The following is a 23,647-nucleotide window of genomic DNA, read 5'->3' on the forward strand; positions in this document are numbered from 1 at the left end:
CCGCTAGATGGGAGAAATTCCTACACAGTGTACATTTAAAGCAGAAACAAATTCCACAGTATCAAATTACCTCCACTACCAAACCAAGGGCATAAAAAAAGAAAAAAAGAAAAGAAAAAACTTCTAATCATATTTTATCTGCCTGTCACAAAGTTCTCAAAAACCTCAAAGCAAATTTAATAGAACACGTTTATAACACACATAACACTGTGTAACAATGTAATATGGGTGTAAAGGTACATGTATTCATCCCGAACCGTACGGTTATGACGTCACAGTTTGGTGCATACAGTCAGACGACGAATTCAGGCGATCCACAGGTGATACAGTCAATGCCACACTCCAGTCCAGAGGGGGGTGTGCGCGGTAATGCAACACAGTTTTCTACCAGTAAAAAGTGCTGAAGAGGAGACGATCGCTCGATATGTTTACATCTCTCATACAGTGTTTCAACTGCAGAAAGATATCAATAAAACAGCTTGACAATAATATCTCACGTAGCATTACATTTACCTCAGGCATTTAGTGTGGACAGCAGGTTAGTTCACAAGAAAAATTAAAGCAGCACTCAGTAGCTTCGGGATTTCTTCGCTGTATTCTCACTTTTTGCTCGCAGGTTTCTCTCTAGAGCTCCCCCCACAGCTTCGGAATAGATATTTGACAACACTGTTGTAAAAACTCGTTGGTGATTCTCAGACACCAGAGGCTATAGATCAACGACATCAAAGCAGATGGGACATTCTTTAAAACGTCTTCTTCATTCGGGTTCGGACAGCGTGAGGGAGTGCAATAATGACAGCATTTTAGCAGATTTCTTTTGGCCGTAAAACAATTGTTTACATCGCGAGACCTGATATAACGCGAGACTTCCTGACGCGGCGGCCGGCGGCCCGCCGGCTCAAAGTTGCAAGTGCGTATTTTCCGCTCACGGGCACCAGGGGGGTGCGAAACGACCACCATTCAACCCGAAATAAGTAATATAACCATTCCAATGACTCCGAAGCTGTTCAGTTAAGGTAAAAAAAAGTTACTTAGTTCACCTTTAACTCTAGAGGAGCATTTCGTAAATGCCCTTTATTAGCCCATTATATTTACTTAACCTGTTAGCAATGTCTTGATTATTTAATGTGTTTAAATAAATTTGTCTTGAAAACAAGTTATGACAGTCACTGTGTTTACAGTACTTTTTTTGATTGTTGATTATTATATCTAAAAATAAACAGCAACCAATTTAATAATTTGGCCTCTATTGTAACTTTTAATAGTACAGTAATGTGTACTTAATATAGTTTACAGCATTAGCTAAGATATATATTTTTATCCTTAAGAAATGTATAATTATAATAAAATGTATTTAAACACATACACATTTGTTATTAAAACAAAAACAAAAAAAACAATTTAATTCAAAAAGAAACAAAATTTTGTTTTGTTTTCTCCCCCCTGCCGTCCCGAACCTGTAACCAACCGTGACTTCAATACCGAGGTAAGTACTGAACTGTCATGTCTGTGTACCATTACACCTCTAAATAACAACCAAGTGTAAAAAATATATAACTGTACTGTACTAATCATGGGAATGAACACTATAATTGTAGGAGTATTCATAGGAATTAAGCTATATAAGCTAAGGATATTCCTCAGAGCAATTGTACAGTATGTTTCTGAAGATAATTTTGCAAGATGAGAAGCATAAAAGGCAGTATATCAATTAGTATTATTTTTCAAAAGTAAGTGGCAGGTTCTTTTTAAGGAACTGAAGCATCTCAGCATGTTTAGCTATAAGCTTGTTTCTGCTTTCATTCAGAATCTGAGCAGAACAATCTTTTATTTTCCACAATACTACAAGGGGCTGAAAGATGTAATTTGAGCCAGAGCTGGAAATCGCAGATTATCGCCCAGTAATTAAAGGTTGTGGTTTGTCTGTACGAAGCACAGTGGTCTAAGGTATGCTTCCAGCTGTGTGGGAGCAGCTGTTGGAGCACTGCTCTCAGATGTAGAATCTGCAATTTCTTCAAAAACACTGTCCAGACTCAAAAGAACATACATTGTTCGTTCTTGGCGCAATTTATTTTTTTCTGCTCCCCAAAAGATAGCTTCATTTGGAAGCCATACGTCAAGATGAATGCAATTATCTGCCGTACTGCGCAAGTCCAAAAAAGTAATTAAATAAATATAAATCATTAAGTATTAGAAAAAAATACATTTCCACATGACTTTACCATGAAATCACCATCTATCCATTTTCGCCGTTAAGCTGATGAGAGACTCTGGCTTACACTACTGATCTAAATGTCAGTGGTAAAGCCAACTTCTTTTATGTCATGCAACAAGCTGACACAACGCATTTTCACTGCATCATGTATCTGAAGTAAGATGACATCTGACATAGCGGCGACTGGGAATCTCGTACTTCAGCTCCAAAACATTAAAGGCCCCCTATTATGGATTTTTGAAAATGACCTTTCATGTAGTGTGCAACATAGCTCTAAGTGAATGAAAACATCCTGCAAAGTTTTAAAACTGAAAGTGTACCGTATATAAAGTTATTGTCTTTCAAAAGTAAGAGTCAACTCTGAGTCAATTAAATTAATTGTTTTTCAAACAAGTCATAAGCCGTTTCGCTGTGACGTCAAGACGAAACATTAGCATATTGCCCGCCCACTTATCGCGTGCGCAAACACCAGGGAAAACTTGAACCTCAAACACTGCAGCTGATTCCTGTGGATTCTGGACAGCATCATGTCGAGAAGACGCTCATTTCAGCATTGCTTTAGAGGTTGCAGAAGCGGAAGGTCAGCTTGTCAGTGTTCAGACCAGTGGTGTAGTCTACGTGATACGCAGGTATACCCCGTATACCCACTAGAAAAGGCCAAGGATTTGCGTATACCCACTTAAAAAAGCGTGAGGATACGTATCAACTTCGTTTTGTGTCAGAACTTTCACACTTTCATTCATAAATTCACCCCGTCACTGTTTGCGAAGCGACGGATCGAATCGCGGAATCCAGTCACAAATGGAACTTGCTATATAAAGCAGAACGTCACGGATTTTGGCTATTTTTGAATGAATAAATCAAAAGTAGCTGCTGTACAATGAATCAAATCTCGATATGGACTAGTGTCTATGAATATTAAAGCTAAAAGAGATACGCGTCTCTGGGAATGAGCGCTCAATGTGTGCTCCACTACACACACACACACACAGAGAGAAGCACGGGTGACTCACGCTCGTGGTGTTTTCAGCATTTCACTGTATTGAGACATGATGTAGGCTACAGCTACACATGTGCATTTCATCGCAGAGCTGCTATGAGAGTCACTTGACGAGAATTTGATAAAACTATCGTCATTCATTCGTTTCATATACACACAGAAACTGTTATGTCTTTACGACTAGGGCTGGGCACCGAACATCGATACTTTTATGGTATCGAACGAAAAACTCCGATACTATGAGTATCGAAAAATTATTTATCTTTCGGTGCCAAATTTCGGTTCCAAAAGCCAAGCGGCTGTGTCTGTGTGAGCCTGTAGCATTCTTCATGTAAGGACCTAAAGCGCCGGCGATTGGCTGTCCACCACCACGTGACGGGGTGGATTTCTGACACACGTGTAGTTGTTTTCTCTCATGTGTTCTACCGCGTCGTTTTACAATGCCAAAGAGGTCTAAAGTGTGGCTACACTTTATAAAAGTGGATGCCGAGTCAGCGAAGTGCAACATATGCGATAAGAGGATTTCAAGCAAAGGCGGCAATACCACCAATTTAATAAAGCACTTGACCATGCACGGGATCAATATTAAGGCTGAAAGTTGCACGGTATTCGACTGTAAAAAGATGGAACCAGAGGAGCCTTGCACCTCATCGCAGTCAAACCCGCCCCCGTCAACATCATCTGGCATTTCTGGGATTGTAGCAGGTAAGAAAGATAACCTTTTTTAGCGAACAGAAGTTAAAGTAATTGTTTATGCTGACGCGAGTGGTTTGAATGTGTGGATGCAACTCTGAGTTGCGTTTACTTAGCTAGTATAACATTATTCTTTGACCAGGCAACATCTTTGTTTTTCCAACGTAACATTAAGGTTACACATTTTAGAAATACTTGACAGATAAGTGTAATTTCACTACTTAAACCGAATGCCTCCCCATAACGTTGACTACCACTTTATGTATGTTAGCTTGTGCTGCTAGTCGGTTGCTGTAGCGTTAGCGCTGTCTATTTCCCCTTCATATCATATTAGCCTCTGCACCGGTCCACCCTGATGTTAGGAATAGGAAGACAATACCAGAAAGTGCCAATCCCTTCACACTGGCAGCCGCAGCAAGAGGGAAAATGTCAGAGCAAAGACGAGATCAGTGCCACAGAGCAGTCACAGGGTTTATTGTTAAAGGTTTGCTACCTTTTTCGACAGTGGAGGCCCCATGGTGGAGGTGAGCAAGCTATCGATATAAAGGGAGTTTTTTTAAAGGTAGTTTGCCAATATAGCTTCTTTTAGCCTGGATGACATATTTACTGTTGACATTTTTACTGTTATTGTCAGTAAAAAAAAAAATGAAACCATTACATTGTTAATGTTTTATTTTGTGCTCTAATGTCAATTATAGGGAGATGATAAGCACCTTAAACCCCCAGTATCAGTCCCCCAGCAGAGACATGCTGTCAAATACACTTATTCCTGCATGGTATGCTGTAGAAATAGGAAATCTGAAGAGAAAGTTGCAAGTTGTGGCTGATGTGGCGGTGACTGCTGATGGGTGGACCAGTGTGGCTCAAGACCACTATTTGACCGTTACAGTCCACTATGTGAAAGAAGGTTAAAAGTTAAATAAAAGTTTTGTGTTTAATGTATTTTTGTTGATGTTGAAATGGATTTTAAAACATATGGTATCGAAAAAAGTATCGTTAGGAACCGGTATCGAAACTGAGGTATCGAAATTGGCATCGGATCGAAAGATTTTGAACGATACCCAGCCCTATTTACGACAACCTGTCAAAATAAAAGTTAGGTATAACTTGAAGAAATTATAACAGAAATATATTACTATTGCACAGTAGAGTATACTTCAGGCCTAATAATAATAATAATAATAGTTTATTAAAACACACAGAAACTCAAATGTCTACAACCCACCAAAATAAAAGTTTGGTCTAACTCAAATTAATTAGAAAGAAATTGCACAGTAAAATGTATTTTAAAATAACACTTTTTTTTTTTTCAAAAACACCATTTCTAAAAGTAAATTTTTATTTGTGCCTATAATGTTTAAAACTTTTTTTTTTTTTTTTTTTTATTGTCAGCTGATAAAACCTGTGCTTCAGGGACCATATTCATATAACATCTATAACATGTAGCTCAACTGACTGAGTTAGATGGTGATTAACACTAAACAGTAGAAAATCAGTCCAGTCTCCTCAGCTGTAAATGTCATTGGCTGTTAAAGTCTTGTGTTGCTTATAATAAATTGAGATGTTGATAACACTTATTTCATAATGCTCTCAATTACATGTCGATGCATAGGCCTACTGTCTGCATTAGTGAGTGTGGTGGTGCTTATGGGGTGACGCTCTGGGATGGGTGAGTATGCTGCGGGGGGGGGGGGGGGGGGGGGGGGTATTAGAGTATACTCACTACAAAAAACTAGACTACACCACTGGTTCAGACCATACACCACACACAGCGCAACAAGTCGGTTTGCATGGTTGTCGTCCCAGAAGGAAGCCTCTTCTGAAGCTGGCTCACAAGAAAGCCCACAAACAGTTTGCTGAAAGCAACCTGTCCAAGAGTATGAACTACTGGAACCATGTCCTGTGGTCTGATGAGACCAATATAAACTTGTGTGGCTCAGATGGTGTCCAGCATGTGTGGCGACGCCCTGGTGAGGAGTACCAAGATAATTGTGTCTTGCCTACAGTCAAGCATGGTGGTGGCAGCATCATGGTCTGGGGCTGCATGAGTGCTGCTGGTACTGGGGAGCTGCGCTTCATTGAGGGAAACATGGATTCCAACATGTACTGTGACATTCTGAAGCAGAACATGATGCCCTCCCTTCAGAAACTGGGCCGAACGGCATGATAACGACCCCAAACACTAGGGGTGGGGGAAAAAATCGATTCTTCGATGCATCGCGATGCGGACGTGGACGATTCTGAATCGATTCACAAATGTCCAAAAATCGATTTTCAAAAAATATATATATATATTTTTTTTTTCTAATAACGTAATGTTGACGGAACGCAAAAGGCGGAACTATAAGCGGACGTGCAGTGCGCGGACAGTCTGTGGCGTGCACAACAGAGACGCGCACATAACAGAGTCGCGCACATACATAAGACTCATGATGGCTGAGCGCCAAATTCGAACGGCACCTTCTTCGTTAAAAGCTAACGTATGCAAAATTGGCAATTTCATTGTTACCTATTTAGTATTTTTGTATGAGAGCTGCTTTCTGTATTGTTTAGTTTTCACATCAGTACACTGTGTAAACCGATCTGTTATACGTATACTGCAATATGTGCAATTTCAGTCACAAAAAGTTACATTTTGACTGTGCTCTCTGCAGATGTTCATTCACTTTTTTTGTATAAGCTGTTTTTGATTGTAGTATACAGCAAACATTTCAAGTCATAACTCTTTATTATTTAGTTGTGTATAAGAGTGGCTTTGTATGTTAATTGAAGCTACAGTAAGTTGTTCAAAAATGTTCATTTTGTCTTCTTAATGATTAAATTGGACAATTTTCTTCTAGAAAGACAAGGTGTTCAGGTGGAGAAAAAAACATTTTATTTACCTTGACATGTTTCGACTGCAACCTGCAGTCTTCTTCCACCTGAACACCTTGTCTTTCTAGAAGAAAATTGTCCAATTTCTACAGTATGTTGGTTCTGATCTACTTCCTAAAGGAAATAAGCCTTTCATTTATTTGTTATTGTTTAGTTCAACTTGATGAGTCACAAAACAATGTGATGTATTCATTTCTGTGTTCTACAGAACATAAGCTACATACAAATAATTCTGAAGTTATAACTACACGACACAGAAAGTGCTTTGAGTTGTTGTTACTCAATAAAAGAGTTAAGTAATTCAGCAGCTGACTTTTTTTAATACTGCAATCACTTTGTAGTGTATTTTCGTTTACTGTTGTGAAATGGAAAATCAATAATCGCTAATCGAGAATCGTTAATAATCGAAAATCGACTGTAATCGAATCGGGACTTCAATAATCGTAATCGAATCGAATCGGGAAATCAGACAGATTAACCACCCCTACCAAACACACTGCCAAGATGACAACTGCCTTTCTGAGGAAGCTGAAGGTGAAGGTGATGGTGATGGAGTAGCCAAGTATGTCTCCAGACCTGAACCCTTTTGAGCACCTGTGGTGATCCTCAAGTGGAAGGTGGAGGAGCGTCATGTGTCTAATATCCAGCAGCTCCATGATGTCATTATGGAGGAGTGGAAGAGGATCCCAGCAACAACCTGTGCAGCTCTGGTGAACTCCATGCTAAGGAGGATTAAGGCAGTGCTAGATAACAATGGTGCTCACACAAAATATTGACACTTTGGACACAGTTTTGACATGTTCACTTAGGGTGTACTCACTTTTGTTGCCAGCTATTTTATAGTAATTTTCTATAGTTATTTTCTATAGAGTTATTTTCAGAGGACAGTAAATATATACTGCTATAAAAGCAGCACATTGACTACTCTAAAACATATCCAAGTTTCATTTCTATAGTATTGTCCCTTGAGAAGATATACTAAAATGTTTGCTGAAATGTGAGTGTATATATATATATATATATATATATATATATATATATATATATATATATATATATATATATATATATATATATATATATATATATATATATATACACACACACACACACAGACCATAATTAGCAGTGACATGACTTCTTTATGTGTGTGCTGAATGAAATGTAATTGCAGACTTATAAACCTGTCATAACGCGAATGAACCTGCAGCCAGAAACCACTCACTCAAAGCCATTCTGGCTGTTTTAGCCAAGCCTGGTTTTGTGAAAGAAATATGTTTGCCTAAAGCCTTTAAGGAATGTTAACCTAAAATTGCACAAAAAAGTCTTACATTGACATTTTTATTATACATATTTGCTATGATATGGCTAAATTTTTATATATTTTTTCAAATCAAATCAACCATTGTTGCCAAGAAGATTCTAAATATTTTAATGTAAGAAATAAAAATAACAATGTAGTTAATCATAATAATCACAGTTAATCACATAACAAACAAAGTTTTCACACTGAAACATAAGGAAAATTAAAAGTATATGATAAGTAATATGACAAGGCACATCACTGAACTTCTATTACTGAACCCTGAACTAATTTAGAAAATAAAACAATGCATTTTGACCTTTGTTGTGTATTTTGTTGTAGTAGGGTACAAGTGTCAGTTTTAATTTTGGTGTGTGTATCCTGAATTTTACATTCCTGCAAAATTTTCCTTTCAGTGCATCTCTAATCGCAGACATTCAATATTGTCCAGACCTAATGTGTGCACATCGTTTACACAAGAAAAGTAATTTAGTACAGTCAATTTAGTTAGGTTCTTTTGATGGAGATCAATGTACTGTGACCTGCAGGAGACAAACATTTTTAACTGAAATATTTATGAATATGATTCTTGATTCACATCTGAACCAGGGCTCATCACACTATGTTCTGCATGATGTGGATTTTGGTGACAACTGGTGCCACTAGTTGCAAATGTCACAAAGCAGCTGATAAGTTACCAAAAGCCCTAAACACTTCAGTGATTATGAGATGAAGACGACAAAAAATAAACACCACTGATAGTGGTCTTGATGACAGAAATAGACGGGTCGTAAACGCACACAACACAGGACACAAATCATATTTCACAGAGCTGAACCAAATGTTCTTTCCTTTGAAATAATTTGCATGAACCATTTGTATGAGCCATTCGTGTGCAGAGCTGGTGCAGACTTTTAGAAGAAGCTAGTCTATCAGGCTTATATAATTCTGCAATATTAAATCCAGCTCTGTCAGGACATTTCCATATACCCCGTTTACCCAGGATTCCCAGCAATCATCAGGGTAGCATTTGTAAAAGGAATAGCAAGGTGTAATGCTAGTAAAAAAGTGTGAGATAGGTCCCATTACATCTAGTGAAGTTGAAGCGCTTTCATCCATTCAAATGGTCCATAGTATGGTCAGGCTTTCTGCTTTCCTTTGCTCCATATCAATAACCTGTGCTAAAGTAATTACAACATAATCTAATAAGGGGTCATGGTATGCTCAGGTGGTATTAGTGGCTGTGGAATGAGGGGTTTCAGTACCAAAGGTAGAGTCAACCACATTGCTGATGTCATTTGCAGGGCAACACAAACCACCATGAAGAGCCTCAGGCTGAAATGCATAAACTAGCTCACATTCCACACCTCTTGCAACCGTTAAAACCATGCCAGCCCCACAGAGACATACTAATAGGTTGAACAACAAGGCTGAGTACACAATCTTTATGGTATGAAGTAAAAAGTTAAATACTAGTGGATTACACTAGTTTTGAAATGATCAAAATGGCAAATAAAAAAAAAGTAATTGACCGATAAACAAGAGGATCCTTTTGAAGACGTTTTGTCTGACATCAATAGGTTACAGTGAACTATAAGATTGTGCTGATAAGTTGTAATATTGTTGTTGTATATCTCAGTAAAACTAGACAATATATATATATATATATATATATTGTCATCGTAGGTGCATGTCCACTGTGAGAGACATAATCTAAAATAAAAAAATCAGAAATCACAATGTATGATTTTTTAACTATTTATTTGTATGATACAGCTGCAAATAAGTATTTGAACACCTGAGAAAATCAATGTTAATATTTGGTACAGTAGCCTTTGTTTGCAATTACAGAGGTCAAACGTTTCCTGTAGTTTTTCACCAGGTTTGCACACACTGCCGGAGGGATTTTGGCCCACTCCTCCACACAGATCTTCTCTAGATCAGTCAGGATTCTGGGCTGTCGCTGAGAAACACGGAGTTTGAGCTCCCTCCAAAGATTCTCTATTGGGTTTAGGTCTGGAGACTGGCTAGGCCACGCCAGAACCTTGATATGCTTCTTACAGAGCCACTCCTTGGTTATCCTGGCTGTGTGCTTCGGGTCATTGTCATGTTGGAAGACCCAGCCTCGACCCATCTTCAATGCTCTAACTGAGGGAAGGAGGTTGTTCCCCAAAATCTCGCAATACATGGCCCCGGTCATCCTCTCCTTAATACAGTGCAGTTGCCCTGTCCCATGTGCAGAAAAACACCCCCAAAGCATGATGCTACCACCCCTATGCTTGACAGTAGGGATGGTACTCATCATTCTTCTTCCTCCAAACACGTTTAGTGGAATTATGACCAAAAAGTTATATTTTGGTCTCATCTGACCACATGACTTTCTCCCATGACTCCTCTGGATCATCCAAATGGTCATTGGCAAACTTAAGACGGGCCTTGACATGTGCTGGTTTAAGCAGGGGAACCTTCCGTGCCATGCATGATTTCAAACTAGGGATGCACCGATTGGGAAATTCTGGGCCGATACCGATACCGATGTTTAACATAACAACTTGGCCGATGGCCGATGCCGATGTTTTTTCTTTTTGTTATTTATTCCTTCTTTTGTGCCACGGAAACATACAAGTCTTTCGGCTCTTGATCACACTATTAGGGCTGGTCCGAATACCATTTTTTGAGATTCGAAGCTTCGTTAGTCACAAGGGAGTGCAGTGTCGCATTTGGTGCAATAGGCCTATAGACGGACACGCGAGACGCGACACATTCAGAATTAATAAACTTTTAGTAAGCTACAGAACAGCGCGAGCGGGAAGCGGCGCACCTCACGCGGGCAGGGCTTATATGCTCCGAGAACGGACACTGGACTAGTGATATAAAACGCACACACACAGGTCTGTTAAATTAAGCAATACTTTTAAGGTAGTCTTATATTTTTCTGACTAACAAATTACTGACACAGTAAAGGGTAGATTTAAATAAAGAAAAACGAAATAGAAATAAAGAAAAACGAAATTTAAATAAAGAAAAACCAAAACTTAAATAAAGAAAAACGAAATTTAAATAAAGAAAAAACGAAATTTAAATAAAGAAAAACGAAATTAAGTTCAATTAAAAACGAGATTAATTTAGATTGATAATAACGGGTAAAAAGACTAATACATTTTGTTTCTATTATTCTATTTTCCACAATGTCAAAGCAACGCAGCTTAACCCAAAACACAAGCTCAGGCATGCACTTTCTCTGTAAGAACGTGTCTCACGCAGGCAGTGTGCAAACTCCAACCTGTTAACATGGGAGCCTTAATAAAAACGGACATACCACGCAGCTGAGACGCTCACGCCACGCAGTGTGTCGCCGGCCTTATTCAAGCGCAAGTGAGAACCGTATCGCGGGGGATCCCAGGTTGTTAAATGACTTTCTAACAACAAAAAAGTTTCTCCTGAGCACAGCGTTCATGACACATATCATCGGCGAATTTAATTTTTATTTCCCGATGGCCGATGGCAGTTAACGAGGCAAATATCGCCCGTTACCGATGTTCAGCCGATGCATCGGTGCATCCCTATTTCAAACCATGACGTCTTAGTGTATTACCAACAGTAACCTTGGAAACGGTGCTCCCAGTTCTTTTCAGGTCATTGACCAGCTCCTCCCGTGTAGTTCTGGGCTGATTTCTCACCTTTCTTAGGATCATTGAGACCCCACGAGGTGAGATCTTGCATGGAGCCCCAGTCCGAGGGAGATTGACAGTCATGTTTAGCTTCTTCCATTTTCTAATGATTGCTCCAACAGTGGACCTTTTTTCACCAAGCTGCTTGGCAATTTCCCCGTAGCCCTTTCCAGCCTTGTGGATAGGGCTGTCGCGATAACCGCAATATTGCAGTACCGCGCTACTGACAAGCCAACCGCAGAGGAATTCAGGTAACCGCAGCAACCGCGATATTCGCGTGTTTTATTTATTCATAAGGCTATACCCTTCTTGTTTTGAACTTCGTGCATGTGTATTGAATGTTTGAATGTTAAATAAGTTAATAATGATAATAAGACGCGGCGATCATGGTTTTATCATGGTGAATTGTACAGGGGCTTCGTGGATTTGCACTTAAGCCTAAACAGACAGTGAATGAGAGCGATCGACTGAGCGCGTGCGATTACCTGCGTCTGTCTTTGAGGTCAAGTCATATTCGTGAAAAGGTTGCCGTGTCCAAGGAAAGTTAAATATTTGTCCTGCCATCCTTTTAACGTTTAAAATAAAGGGTATTTACCATGAATGGCATCAGCGACAGCGCTGGTCAGCATCCACAGCGCGAGGAACTCGCGGTCGCGGGAAACAAAACTCAGTGAGTCACGCATTGAATCAATGCCATTTGTCTCTATTAAGAAAAGCTTCGCGTTACCCATGCGACGGCATTGCTGGTCAGCTGAGCCTTGAAAAGTGGAGCTCAAAGTTAAAAATAATTAACCTTGTTTCATTACTATCTTTTAATGAATCAATCAGCGTTTTTGAACGTGTTGTCGAATGAACGGTTATAATGACTCACTCAAAGACAGTCCGTTGCCGTAACAACTGCGCGCTGAGTGACAGCCTTTCAATGCGGAGAGACGCTGTTTAGTTTCGGTTTATTGGTTACTGAAAATGTACTCGGTTTTTTTTTTTGCATGCTGACCACTTCGTGACACGTGACAACAAATAAATATAAATAAATCAAAATAAATTAATAAATGCGGTAAAACCGCATATCGCGCTATTGAGCCACTAAAAATTACCGCAAGGGAAAATCCTTCACCGCGACAGCCCTACTTGTGGAGGTGTACAATTTTGTCTCTAGTGTCTTTGGACAGCTCTTTGGTCTTGGCCATGTTAGAAGTTGGATTCTTACTGATTGTATGGGGTGGACAGGTGTCTTTATGCAGCTAACGACCTCAAACAGGTGCATCTAATTTAGGATAGTAAATGGAGTGGAGGTGGACATTTTAAAGGCACACTAACAGGTCTTTGAGGGTCAGAATTCTAGCTGATAGACAGGTGTTCAAATACTTATTTGCAGCTGTATCATACAAATAAATAGTTAAAAAATCATATATTGTGATTTCTGGATTTTTTTTTTTAGATTATGTCTGTCACAGTGGACATGCACCTACGATGACAATTTCAGACCCCTCCATGATTTCCAAGTGGGAGAACTTGCAAAATAGCAGGGTGTTCAAATATTTATTTTCCTCACTGTATATCCGTAATGATTACTGAGATGGCACATTCGGACGGGACTAAAATCACAGAGAAGAGAAGCTCTGGTAATTATTACTTTACCCCACCTCTCCATGTTAAACTAGTCCCGTCCGAATAGGGCTTTTGATTCTGTCACTATAGTTACCCGAGTTTGAATACAGCTGTGACGTCAGCTGTTTGTTCATACAGATATGTAGTCAAACAGCTACTTTAAGCTGTTGAGTGAATTGGGATACATTAAAGGGATGGTTCAGAGTAACATCAACCTAGGGTCCTTTGCACCATGACCTCGAGCCAAACACCCCCCCCTGATGGTTGAACATTATTAAAGTTAGAGCTTATTTAGAGAAATCAGCCGAATAGCCAGGGTTCTCAAGTCTCACGCATTGGCCGTGAGACACACGCAATTCAACCAGTTCACACGCTCACACGCCACACCATGTATTTCTCACGCTGAAAAGGCAATGCCAACCAAGTTGTCCTGCAAGCTTTATAACGTTGTGTACGAGGCGCACGCACACAAAGTGTGCACGCACCGTACGTTCGTTACTAGGTAACCAACAACATCGCGCGAACGCGCTGGGTTTGTGCTGGTGTAATGCATTGGTCAAAAAAAGTAGGTATTTTTTTTCTGACAGACCAGCCCATGAAACATGTAGATCAGCGGCCCATTGGTTCTTTTCTTGATTGACACTGGGCTGGCCCAATCACAACTTTAAACGAGTGAGCGAGCGTGCAGCAGTGTCAGTGTGCATCTGTCAAAATATTCAGCGAGATGGAGAAGAAACGCAAGGAATGTGCAGAGAAATAGCGTGAAACAATAGAAACAGGCCCTTAAAGCAGACACTGTAAACTGTGTCAAAATATATAGTATGTTTTCTGCCCTTCATCAGCTCCTGTGATGATGATGATAGTGAGGAGGATCAGGAGAGAGATGAGTAATCCGCGGTAAGCATAACTACTTTCAAAACACTTAGGCCATGTCATGAGTGTAGGAACCCATAACCCAGTTACAGATTATTTCCATATCTGCATATTTGACGATTACCGCAATTCACTAGAAATTTAATGAGAGGCGTTTGTAAACCATGTTTTCCGCCAAAATAAAAGCTTGATGCAGTTTGCGTCAAAATAAAAGATCACGTGCTTATCTCTTTCAAGTATAGAAATAGGTACAAATCTAATTATGAAAGTTTCCTTTATTTTTTAGTGCATTTGTTTTTACAAAATATGGCTATTACGGTCATAGGATTAATATTATAACTATTATTATGTAGTAGGTGTAATGTAAATAGACACTGTAACTAAAAGAGGTTTAAATTTTTCTTTGTTTAATTTGCACACTGAATATAGTTTGGAGCTTTTAATTTTGAACTCTCAAAGTGCACCAGATTGATGGATTTAACATTAAAATGCAAAAAAAATTCTCACGGGGGGCAATTTGTTATATTTTTGTATATTTGTAATTTGAAATATAACATTAAATAGTATATTTGATGTGATGAATTGCTCTGTCATTTATCAGATTTACCAATTGTTATAATTTCAATTTGTGCTGGTTAATTATGAACAATGGGTAAAATTGGGGGGCGGGGGCGGGCCTCCATTAGGGCTCCTCCCCTAACCGCATGTGATCTCACTCCAAGCTTTTGATAAAACTTGAGAACCCTGCGAATAGCTTAGTGCAGGCGCTAATGGATCCTATGATGTATCTCGTAAATTACCCCACTAATAATGCCCAGAATGGTACCAAACCTATACAGTAGTACAAATAGGTTCTGTACTCATAAAACGAGGCATTGGAAAGTTTGTAAGTACATCAGGAGTTTATTTAAATAACACTTGCCTGACGGCTCATGCTATTGCTAACCCGGACGTCGAGGTCACTTCAGTGGTTTGGGAAAAGCACGTAAAAGTCCTGGCAGAAAGCGATGCATAAGGATGTAGTGTAACGACGAATTATTATTTTTTCCGAAGTGTTAACAACTTAGTGTTAACTAATAATTGTTGCAAACTGGTACTACCAACACCAATTAGTGCATTCCTGGAACTGGGCGTCATTACACTACATCCTTATGCATCGCTTTATGCGTGTTATTTAAATAAACTCCTGATGTACTTACAAACTTTCTAATGCCTCGTTACAGAACCTATTTGTACTACTGTATAAGTTTGGTACTATTCTGGGCATTATTAGTGGGGTAATTTATGAGATACATCATAGGATCCATTAGCGCCTGCACTAAGCATTTCTCTAAATAAGCTCTAACTTTAATAATGTTCAAACAAGGGAAAAAAAAGGCTTCTGGGGGGGGGACGGGTGCAAAGGACCCTAGGTTGATTTTATTCCGAACCATCCCTTTAATTCTTAACTCGGATACTATTTTGAGTGGACAGTATACGAATTGGGATGGAGAGACAATGAAAAGCATCAAATACTTTGAAATCTGCTGTGATGCTGCATTCTTCATATGAGCTTTTTGACACCGCAGTGACTGTAAGCACTATTCTCTGAATTTGTACTGCAACTAAGCAATTTCAGACACACACTTCTCCATCCCGCCAGCCTGAACAGATGGACAAACCTCCTCTCGCTGGAGGACCCCTGGGCTGACTATGTATTGCCTGAGGAAAAACCTCCTCACGCATTCTGTCTGAGGCCAAAAACAGGATGAAAGGTACAGTCTTATGTCCAGCTCTACTAGAGGGCTCGGGGGAAAAGTGCACACTGGTTTGAGTGGGAGTGAGCTGAGGTCACCATGTGCATGTTGAGTGTACTCTGGTGGTGCTGTGATAGAGGTGAGGAGAGGGTACATATCTATTTTAGAGAAACACAGCAGAGGTTGGACTGTTTTGGAACTGCAGTGACTGAGTAAGAGAGCTGTCATTGGGTGAAAGTGTCAACACAGAAAAGGCTGCTCGCTCTGCAACCTTCTTTCTTTTCTCTCCTTCCCTTCCCGTGGATCTCTGACAGAAAGACTTCCGCATGCCTGTCGCTTTAGCCCTCGTATCTTGGCAGCAGCGGAAGAGTGTTACAAACTTCCAACACCTCCACCACATGAAAACGCTGTGACACTACACTCTCAGAAACTGTCCTGCCACTGACTGCTAGGTAAGTGGAGATCTTAAGTAATATACCTACCCAGCTGACGCCTCTGAGCAACTGTCATCCAAAGGCTCTTCTTCACATCAAAAAGCGCACAGTACAAGGGGTAGTCGTAACTAGGGATGTCCCGATGTGAATTTTTGACAGTACGATTGTTGACTGATGAAATAACACGCTTTCTACGATTCTATACCCCCCCCCCCCCCCCACAAACATCACAATTAAGTAGGTGCAATTTTCTGTATCTGCCCTCTGACACCAAAACATACCAAAATGAACCCTTTTAACAAAAAAGTATGTATACTAGGGCTGCCCCCTAATCGTCAACTAAATTTTAGACGACTAGAAAAGGCTTAGTCGACCAAATTGTATTAGTCGGTTAGTCGCAGAAAAAAAAAATGGTGGAGAAGTCACGCAGTTCACGAAGGACAGATCGTTAACGCCAGGTCCTTGTGTAATTACAGTATGTCAGGTAGGAAATACAAACGTTCACCTATCATCCATCAACCTCAAATATGGCTTATTGTTTGAAACATGCAAGTAGCATCTTGGCTGCTCGCTCTATCATTAACCAATAAATGTGTGCTATTATTAGGCCCATATCCAAGTCATGTGTACGTGCGGAGTGTGGAAGCTAAAGTATAGCGCGCAAAGAAAACAAACTAACAGGATGCGCTTTCTGCTGTTTCAGTCTCCGTGAAATGGAGGAGCGCATCATTTAGAAAGCTTGAAATGTCTACTTTTAAACAAATCAATTAAATATGAAAAGAAATACTCTCTGCTTATCTAATCCATATAAAAGGTGCATTTCTCTCTAAAGGCACGTCCACTGTACAGTGGTGAGTCAGCATTGTCAACTTCATCTTTACAAAATACATTACAAAAACCTTTAAAATAAAATAAAATAAATAAAATAAAATAAAATAAAATAAAATAAAATAAAATAAAATAAAATAAAATAAAATAAAATACTATTGATATGTTCAAATTAAGAAGAGAGCCAGACTATTAGGTTCAATTGCTATTACTTTCAGATAACATCATTTTATATCTACTTTCTAATGATATACTTTTGTTTCTACTCCAATTCGTTGTTGAAATATAATCATTTAAACTGTGGCTGTCATAAAATGTTTTCATGATAGATTTATTCAAACATATATTAAGACACCAAAAGGTTAAGTAAAAATATAATGAATATAGCCTATAATATAATACATATATTTTTAAAATGCTCCTCTCTAGAGTTCATTTCTCTAGGGAAGTAACGAGTGGCTTTCCTGAGGTGAAAAGCATTCCGTGACATGTTATTCACAAGCTGTATTATGACGTATTCCTGCAGTAAAAAAAAAAAAATTACATTAGGCTTGATACATTTCGGTAAGTTGCATCTTTCGACATACCGTACTTTCTGATGTACATTCATGTTTATTTCGTGCTATAACTAGTAGTAAAGTAGTAGTTCACGTGCGTTCCATTTTGCTGTGTGAACAGATATGCAGTTACAGCGATCTGTCACGCCACATTAAAGAGCATTAAAACAGCGTGAGTTTGGCATGAGATTGTGTTGGCAATTGAGGTGTAAAACTAGGAACGTTTTTTACGTTGAGGTGTAAAACTAGGAAAGACATGAATATTCATGAATATCAGTAAATAAATAATGTCTTTTGAACAGTGGTCTTTTGACCATTGTTGTTTCGACTCATTGAAAACAATCATTTTAAAATAAGTAATATTACAAAAATAAGGCAACGCTGGCATTCAACATAGGGATTGTTAGATATCTTATCTATTGAGGAAAAAAAGACAACATCTGGGTCAGTTTGAATTCCTTTGAAGTCTCAGAGTAGTCGCCACCTCTGAAAAGTCAATCCGACAGTGATAGCAGTTGTATTTTGTTTGTTACTTTCCCAACAAATATTCATTATTTTGTTAATTGTGCTAATTAGTTGTAGCTACAAGCTGCCAGAAATAACACGCCTCCCACCGTGTAAATAAAACACTCTTTATTTATGGAAGTGACATAACAATACAAAGATGAAAGACGTGACTCTGACATTTCCCATGAAAAAAAAGGCTAAAAGTTGAAAAGAGTATCTAACTTGATACTGATAGTCAGAATACAAGGCAAACTAACACAAGGGTATGTTCCCGCAATTAATGGTTTGTAAGAGGTTTAATACATAAATCATCTATAACATCCTCTTCTCTAAAGTAAAAAGTGGTTTGATCACATATATTAAAGGTGCAGAATAAAAAGTTGAAAGCAGAACTGAGTTTGTGAGTGAAAGTCAACAGAAGGGAGTCTTTCTCTACAGGTGTCTCAACATTGAGGTATGCCGTGTTACTTAAGGTTCTGTTGCTAAAAATGACTCAGCTATCCAGCAGGGATCAGCTACCGAGATGGTGGTTCCCCTCCTCACTGTGTGCAGTGCCCGCGTTCAAGAGTCAAATGTCACATGCTATTCGTCTTTAACTGCAGCAGAAAACCAGCAGACAATGGTCTCACGCTGAGTTTAGATGGACTTCACAGGGAGAAGTAAAAAACTATGTTGTCTACTTTCCAGACAGCCTGTGCTAACCTTATCAAAGTGGAATACTCTAAAAAAAAAATATATATAATCCAGCCCTGACCTAAGTAAAGATAAATGTGAAAAGTAAACAAGGCACCATCTTATCTTGTCTTTTCATGGTACACAGCTGTTGGAATGCTTAAAAACAGTGATCACTGAAAACACAAAGTAAGAGATTCTACTACTTCGGTGCCTGATACTCCTGAAACAATCTGTGAAGATTTCTTTGTACTGAATAAAGCCAGTCCAATCTGAAACCGCTCTGCGCTTTTCCACCGCTTACAAATAGCTGGTTTCAAACCAGGATCCACTAATGTCAGAAGCCAAGGGCTGGATAATAACCATACCAAGATTTAAAATAACAATCCCTCACTGAGAGACTGACATGAAACAATACTAGATCACCCTATCCAAAAATAAATAAATAAATAAATAAATAAATAAAAAACCTCTGTAAACTGCAAGTAACCGATGTGGCTAGGAATGAAGAATAGACAATCATTCAAAAGTTTAGAGTTGGTAAGATTTTTTTTTTAAATAGAACAAAAGCAGCAGATATGTTACTTGTTCAGATCACATTTTTCGTCGGATATAGGATGTACTTCTTATTGTCATGTCAATATCCAATGCCAGGTATGCTCTGATGTGGTGATCACAGATTCATCTGTCTGCACAGAGGAGAAGTGCTGAAGCACAACCCATGTAAAAACAAACAAACAAAAACTGCAAGTAATTGCAATTTTATGTTTCAAACCTATATGGCGATAGAGAGGCAAAAGTGACAACTTTAAAATAAGTTATTGTTAATTAATAATTTTTTTTTTATTTGATTTAAAACTGTGTTAGCTGTTAGCAAAGCTGATTTTTCAGAAGCCATAACTCGAGTTCACGTCACATGATCCTTCAGAAACCAGTCTAATACTGCATTGGTGCTCAAGAAACATTTCTTATTATCAAAGTTGAAAATGGTTGTGCTGCTTAATTTTTTTCTTTTATGTGTGTGTGTGAGGAAACCATAACACATTTTTTAAAGGACTCTTTGATGAACAGAACATTGAAAGAACAGTATTTACTTGAAAAAATTGTAGCAATGCAAAAGTCTTAAATGTCACTTTCGGTCAATTGCAAAAAAAAAAAAAACGTACTTACCCCAAACTTTTAAATGGTAGTATATATCTGTATCATAAACAGCTGATATTGAGTATTTCTGTAATTTATCAGTATTAGCCGATATTTCATAATATTAGTATTTCCCATTTTTACATTTAGATTACCTGAGCCACAATCAAATGCTCACTTAATCTTTAAAAACACACACAAAATCTTTTAAGAACTGTTAAGTTTTATATTTAATCGCAAAATAAATATACATTTTTTCATACTGTATAATGTTGTGATGCCCAAGTTTACTTGTAGCATTTAATATGGTTGATTTAAGTTTTTTATTTATATTTATTATTTATATATTTATTTTAATATCGGTGCATGCCTAGATGTCGCAATATGAACCAGTTGTGACATCCAAATTATTTTCTCAGTTTGTCAAAAAATGATTTTTATTAGCAAATATCATATGTGTGAATTGACTGCTATGAATATTATTCCTTACAATATCTGACAGTTGCACAGTGATAGTGAATAAAACTACTCTGGATTTTAAAACATTCTCTTGGTTAGTAAAGTCACTTGTCATTTTCAGATCTCAAGTCAATAGAAACGTAGGGGTTTGCAGTACAAGAACCAACAACATTTTGTTGGAAATGGGCTAACAGAGCGCAAAAACAAAGTCTAAATGAAGAACAAGCTTGAATATTGAAATGTGTCCCACAGTGAGTCACACCCAAGGACCATGGAAGTGTTTTTCCCAGCATCTGTCTGTTTCTGTACCTCTTTCCTTGTCAGTCAGCCTCTGAAAACATAAAGGCTCTATTAGCATTAGGTGGGTAAAAAAGTGGCATTACATAAAAGCTCCTTGCCTGGTGAAGATCATTTAAAAGCAAGGGCATCCGACTAAAAGCTTCATCTCTCAACAGCTTAGAGCGAATGGAAGATAATAGATCTGTCTGATTGAGCACTGCTCAGTCAGAAGCTACAAAAGAAATCATCAGTGCTAAACTGTTCACTTAAATTCAGCTTCTCTATCTGATCAAACTGGCCCAGAAGCCCTTCTTGGGTTATTAGAGTAAAACATTTTCTTTTTTCTTTTTTCAAAACACTAGGAAAGGATTTGTATTAATGCTGTGAACATGTTAAAAATTGAGCTATAGATATTTTAATTATCAATAGACAAAACAAAACCATAAACAAGAGAAAGGCCAAGCTGTGGCAGCTGAATAAACAATAATAAATGATGCAGCGCTCACAATACAAGACTGGACTTTCCCAAACAACATATTAAACTTAGAAAACATTGACACTAAAAGCATGGGAGTGAAATGATATGTTGAATAAAAAATAAATAAAATAAAAAATAGCTGTGCTATGCATTGTATTATATCACCTATATTTAAGGCTGACCAACATACTGTATATTATAAAAATATATAGCATAAACACACTATTTCTCATACAGTCGTATGAGAATTTATTTCTTAAAGTGCTGCAGATAATTAAACGGTCCTGCTCCTGACCTAACCTAAAACCTACTGCCTTAAGCCCCTTAACACCATAGCTGAGCAGTAAGGACTTCTGGAGCTCCCATTACTTAGATTTCCCTTATCAAGCTGACACATTGTGCAATAATCTCATTAAACATTTAAGTGCAACTCCTTCCTAAGGCACTCCCAGCCCTTGCCTTTTCCATCATCTAACCAGTGAGAGGAAACTGATGTTTCACGGGGGCCACCCTAAGAGATGAGGGGAAGGTAAATGAGTTATCTGAGAAGCCCAGGCTCCTTTATGAGAGCAATCAATTCATATCAGATCCCCACACTTATAAAACCCCAGTCTGGCTACTGAATCGCATCAGTGAGAGAATGTTCGTTGGGAGTAGGAAGCTGTTGTATGGTTATGGCTGGGAGGGGAGTTGTCCAAGCTTTTGAGTTGTGTGATCCCTTACAGCTGGATCTGCTGCAGTGTTATGCCTGATGCAAAAGCCATTACAAGCCAGAAGTTAATAGCCATTCATAGGATATGTGCAATAGTGTTGCTCTTCGTGTGTTTTGGTATACCAAAATTAGATACACTGCAGTAACAGTAACAACAATATGATAATGATAGCAATTGACTTGATGAGGAAGAACAAATGGGACATGACGGCAAGTGTGTCTGTTGCATTGAATGCACAGAGGAGCCACATGGAGAGGGATTGTTTCCAAACAGTCAGGGGCCTCAACCTGTCATATGCTGCCTCATGTCCAAAATGATCATCAGGCAGTAAAACGAGCATGCAAAATTCCTAAACCCAGTGTTACATTGGCTCCTTCAAGCTGTCAGTCAGTATTGTGCAATATCTACATTTTGTACAAAAGAACCAGCGCGCAGTAACACGTCCATTAAAACTCACGAGCCACAACTGTTGCAAATATAAAAACATTTTGTTGACTTGAAAATTGAGGCTTTATATTGTGTTTCTTTGGAAAAATAAGACATGCAAACACTCTGTCATTATTACAACTACCTTTACTTCCTACTTTTACCAATACAGCCCGTCTACCACCCATTTGTCCATGGGCATATCTCACAGCCTATTATAGAGCATTACCAAACCATAGGACGACTGTTCATTCCAGGTACACGCATACACTCAAATCTCAATGTTTTCTCACTTTAAATAGCCCGTTAGCCCGATCGGTCTGGAGTGGCATGGGATTTCTACTTACATTTAACCACTCTGTCCGTCGTGGATAACTTCGGATCATCATTCGGTTTGTTTTCAGACATTTCCAGTCAAATTTGTGTCGATTCTCTCTGAAACTGTTCTTTAAAACGATCCGATGTACTTCCTTGCTCAACAACTCAACTCTTCCCCAAACGGGAGACGGCAGTGATATCGATCGCTTGTATCACTTGCCAAAAATACTTGCAACAGGGTGACAAATTTCAACGCTGTTACTGTAGCTCTGTCTGATTTACTGCAACACTGTATCAAGTTCTCAGCGAGCACAACCAAACATACAGCCGTTAAAGGACACGCCCACTACCCTGACAGCGCCACTTATTGGTGGAGAGGACCCTCCCGCTCTGAAGATGTGCTTCCCCTATGGTCTGCTGTGATGTCATTCATAAGTGTCTGCGTAAATATTGTCATATTACAATTGTGCACAGGACTCTGAAGAGGGGAGCATAATTACAGTGTTTCATTTAACATGTGCAAGACTACTCTTGCGGATAATTTTCGCTCTCTCGTTGGCTTCATGTTTCATGTCCACATAAGTGCATTGCATTAATACCCAGGCTAACTGTGTAGGCTATTGCATGCGCACATTTTCAGACGTTCATCTCTTGTATTATCTGGATAAGTAATTCTACTGTCACTGCCAATATGATCCGCCTAATAAACTGTGTATATAGAGAGAGAGAAGGTTCCATGATACTGAACGAACAAGTTCAGATTTGAACAGATTTGCCCCACTACCAAATAAAGATTGTGTGTGTGTGCGTGCGCGCGCGCGCGTGTCAAAAAGAAATCAACGTATATTTTATTCATTAAA

At 38.7% G+C, this 23,647-nt stretch overlaps 1 protein-coding gene and 1 long non-coding RNA gene across 4 annotated transcripts in view; both read right to left on the reverse strand.

Annotated features, from left to right (window-relative positions):
- Positions 1-23,101, reverse strand: part of LOC309485539 (protein phosphatase 3 catalytic subunit alpha) — a 248,401-nt gene extending 225,300 nt beyond the window's left edge. Inside the window, exon 1 of one of the 3 annotated variants that reach the window (XM_082152441.1) lies at positions 22,817-23,101. Coding sequence is in view for 2 of the 3 variants with exons in the window: in XM_082152439.1 (XP_082008565.1) it covers positions 22,817-22,877 (61 nt within the window). In the remaining variant the exon portion in view is untranslated. The remainder of the gene's footprint in view (positions 1-22,816) is intronic. The other 2 variants (XM_082152439.1, XM_082152440.1) reach the window with 2 other exon arrangements.
- On the reverse strand, positions 1,091-7,778 carry LOC309486350. Its single transcript, XR_014201488.1, has 3 exons — positions 7,276-7,778; positions 5,679-6,090; positions 1,091-2,829 (listed from the first exon to the last, which is right to left on the reverse strand). It is a non-coding gene; the product is annotated as an uncharacterized lncRNA (long non-coding RNA).
- Positions 23,102-23,647: the final 546 nt, after the last annotated feature.

The sequence above is a fragment of the Leuciscus leuciscus genome, assembly GCF_965113295.1.
Source record: "Leuciscus leuciscus genome assembly, chromosome: 2".
NCBI classification, from domain to species: Eukaryota; Metazoa; Chordata; class Actinopteri; order Cypriniformes; family Leuciscidae; genus Leuciscus; species Leuciscus leuciscus.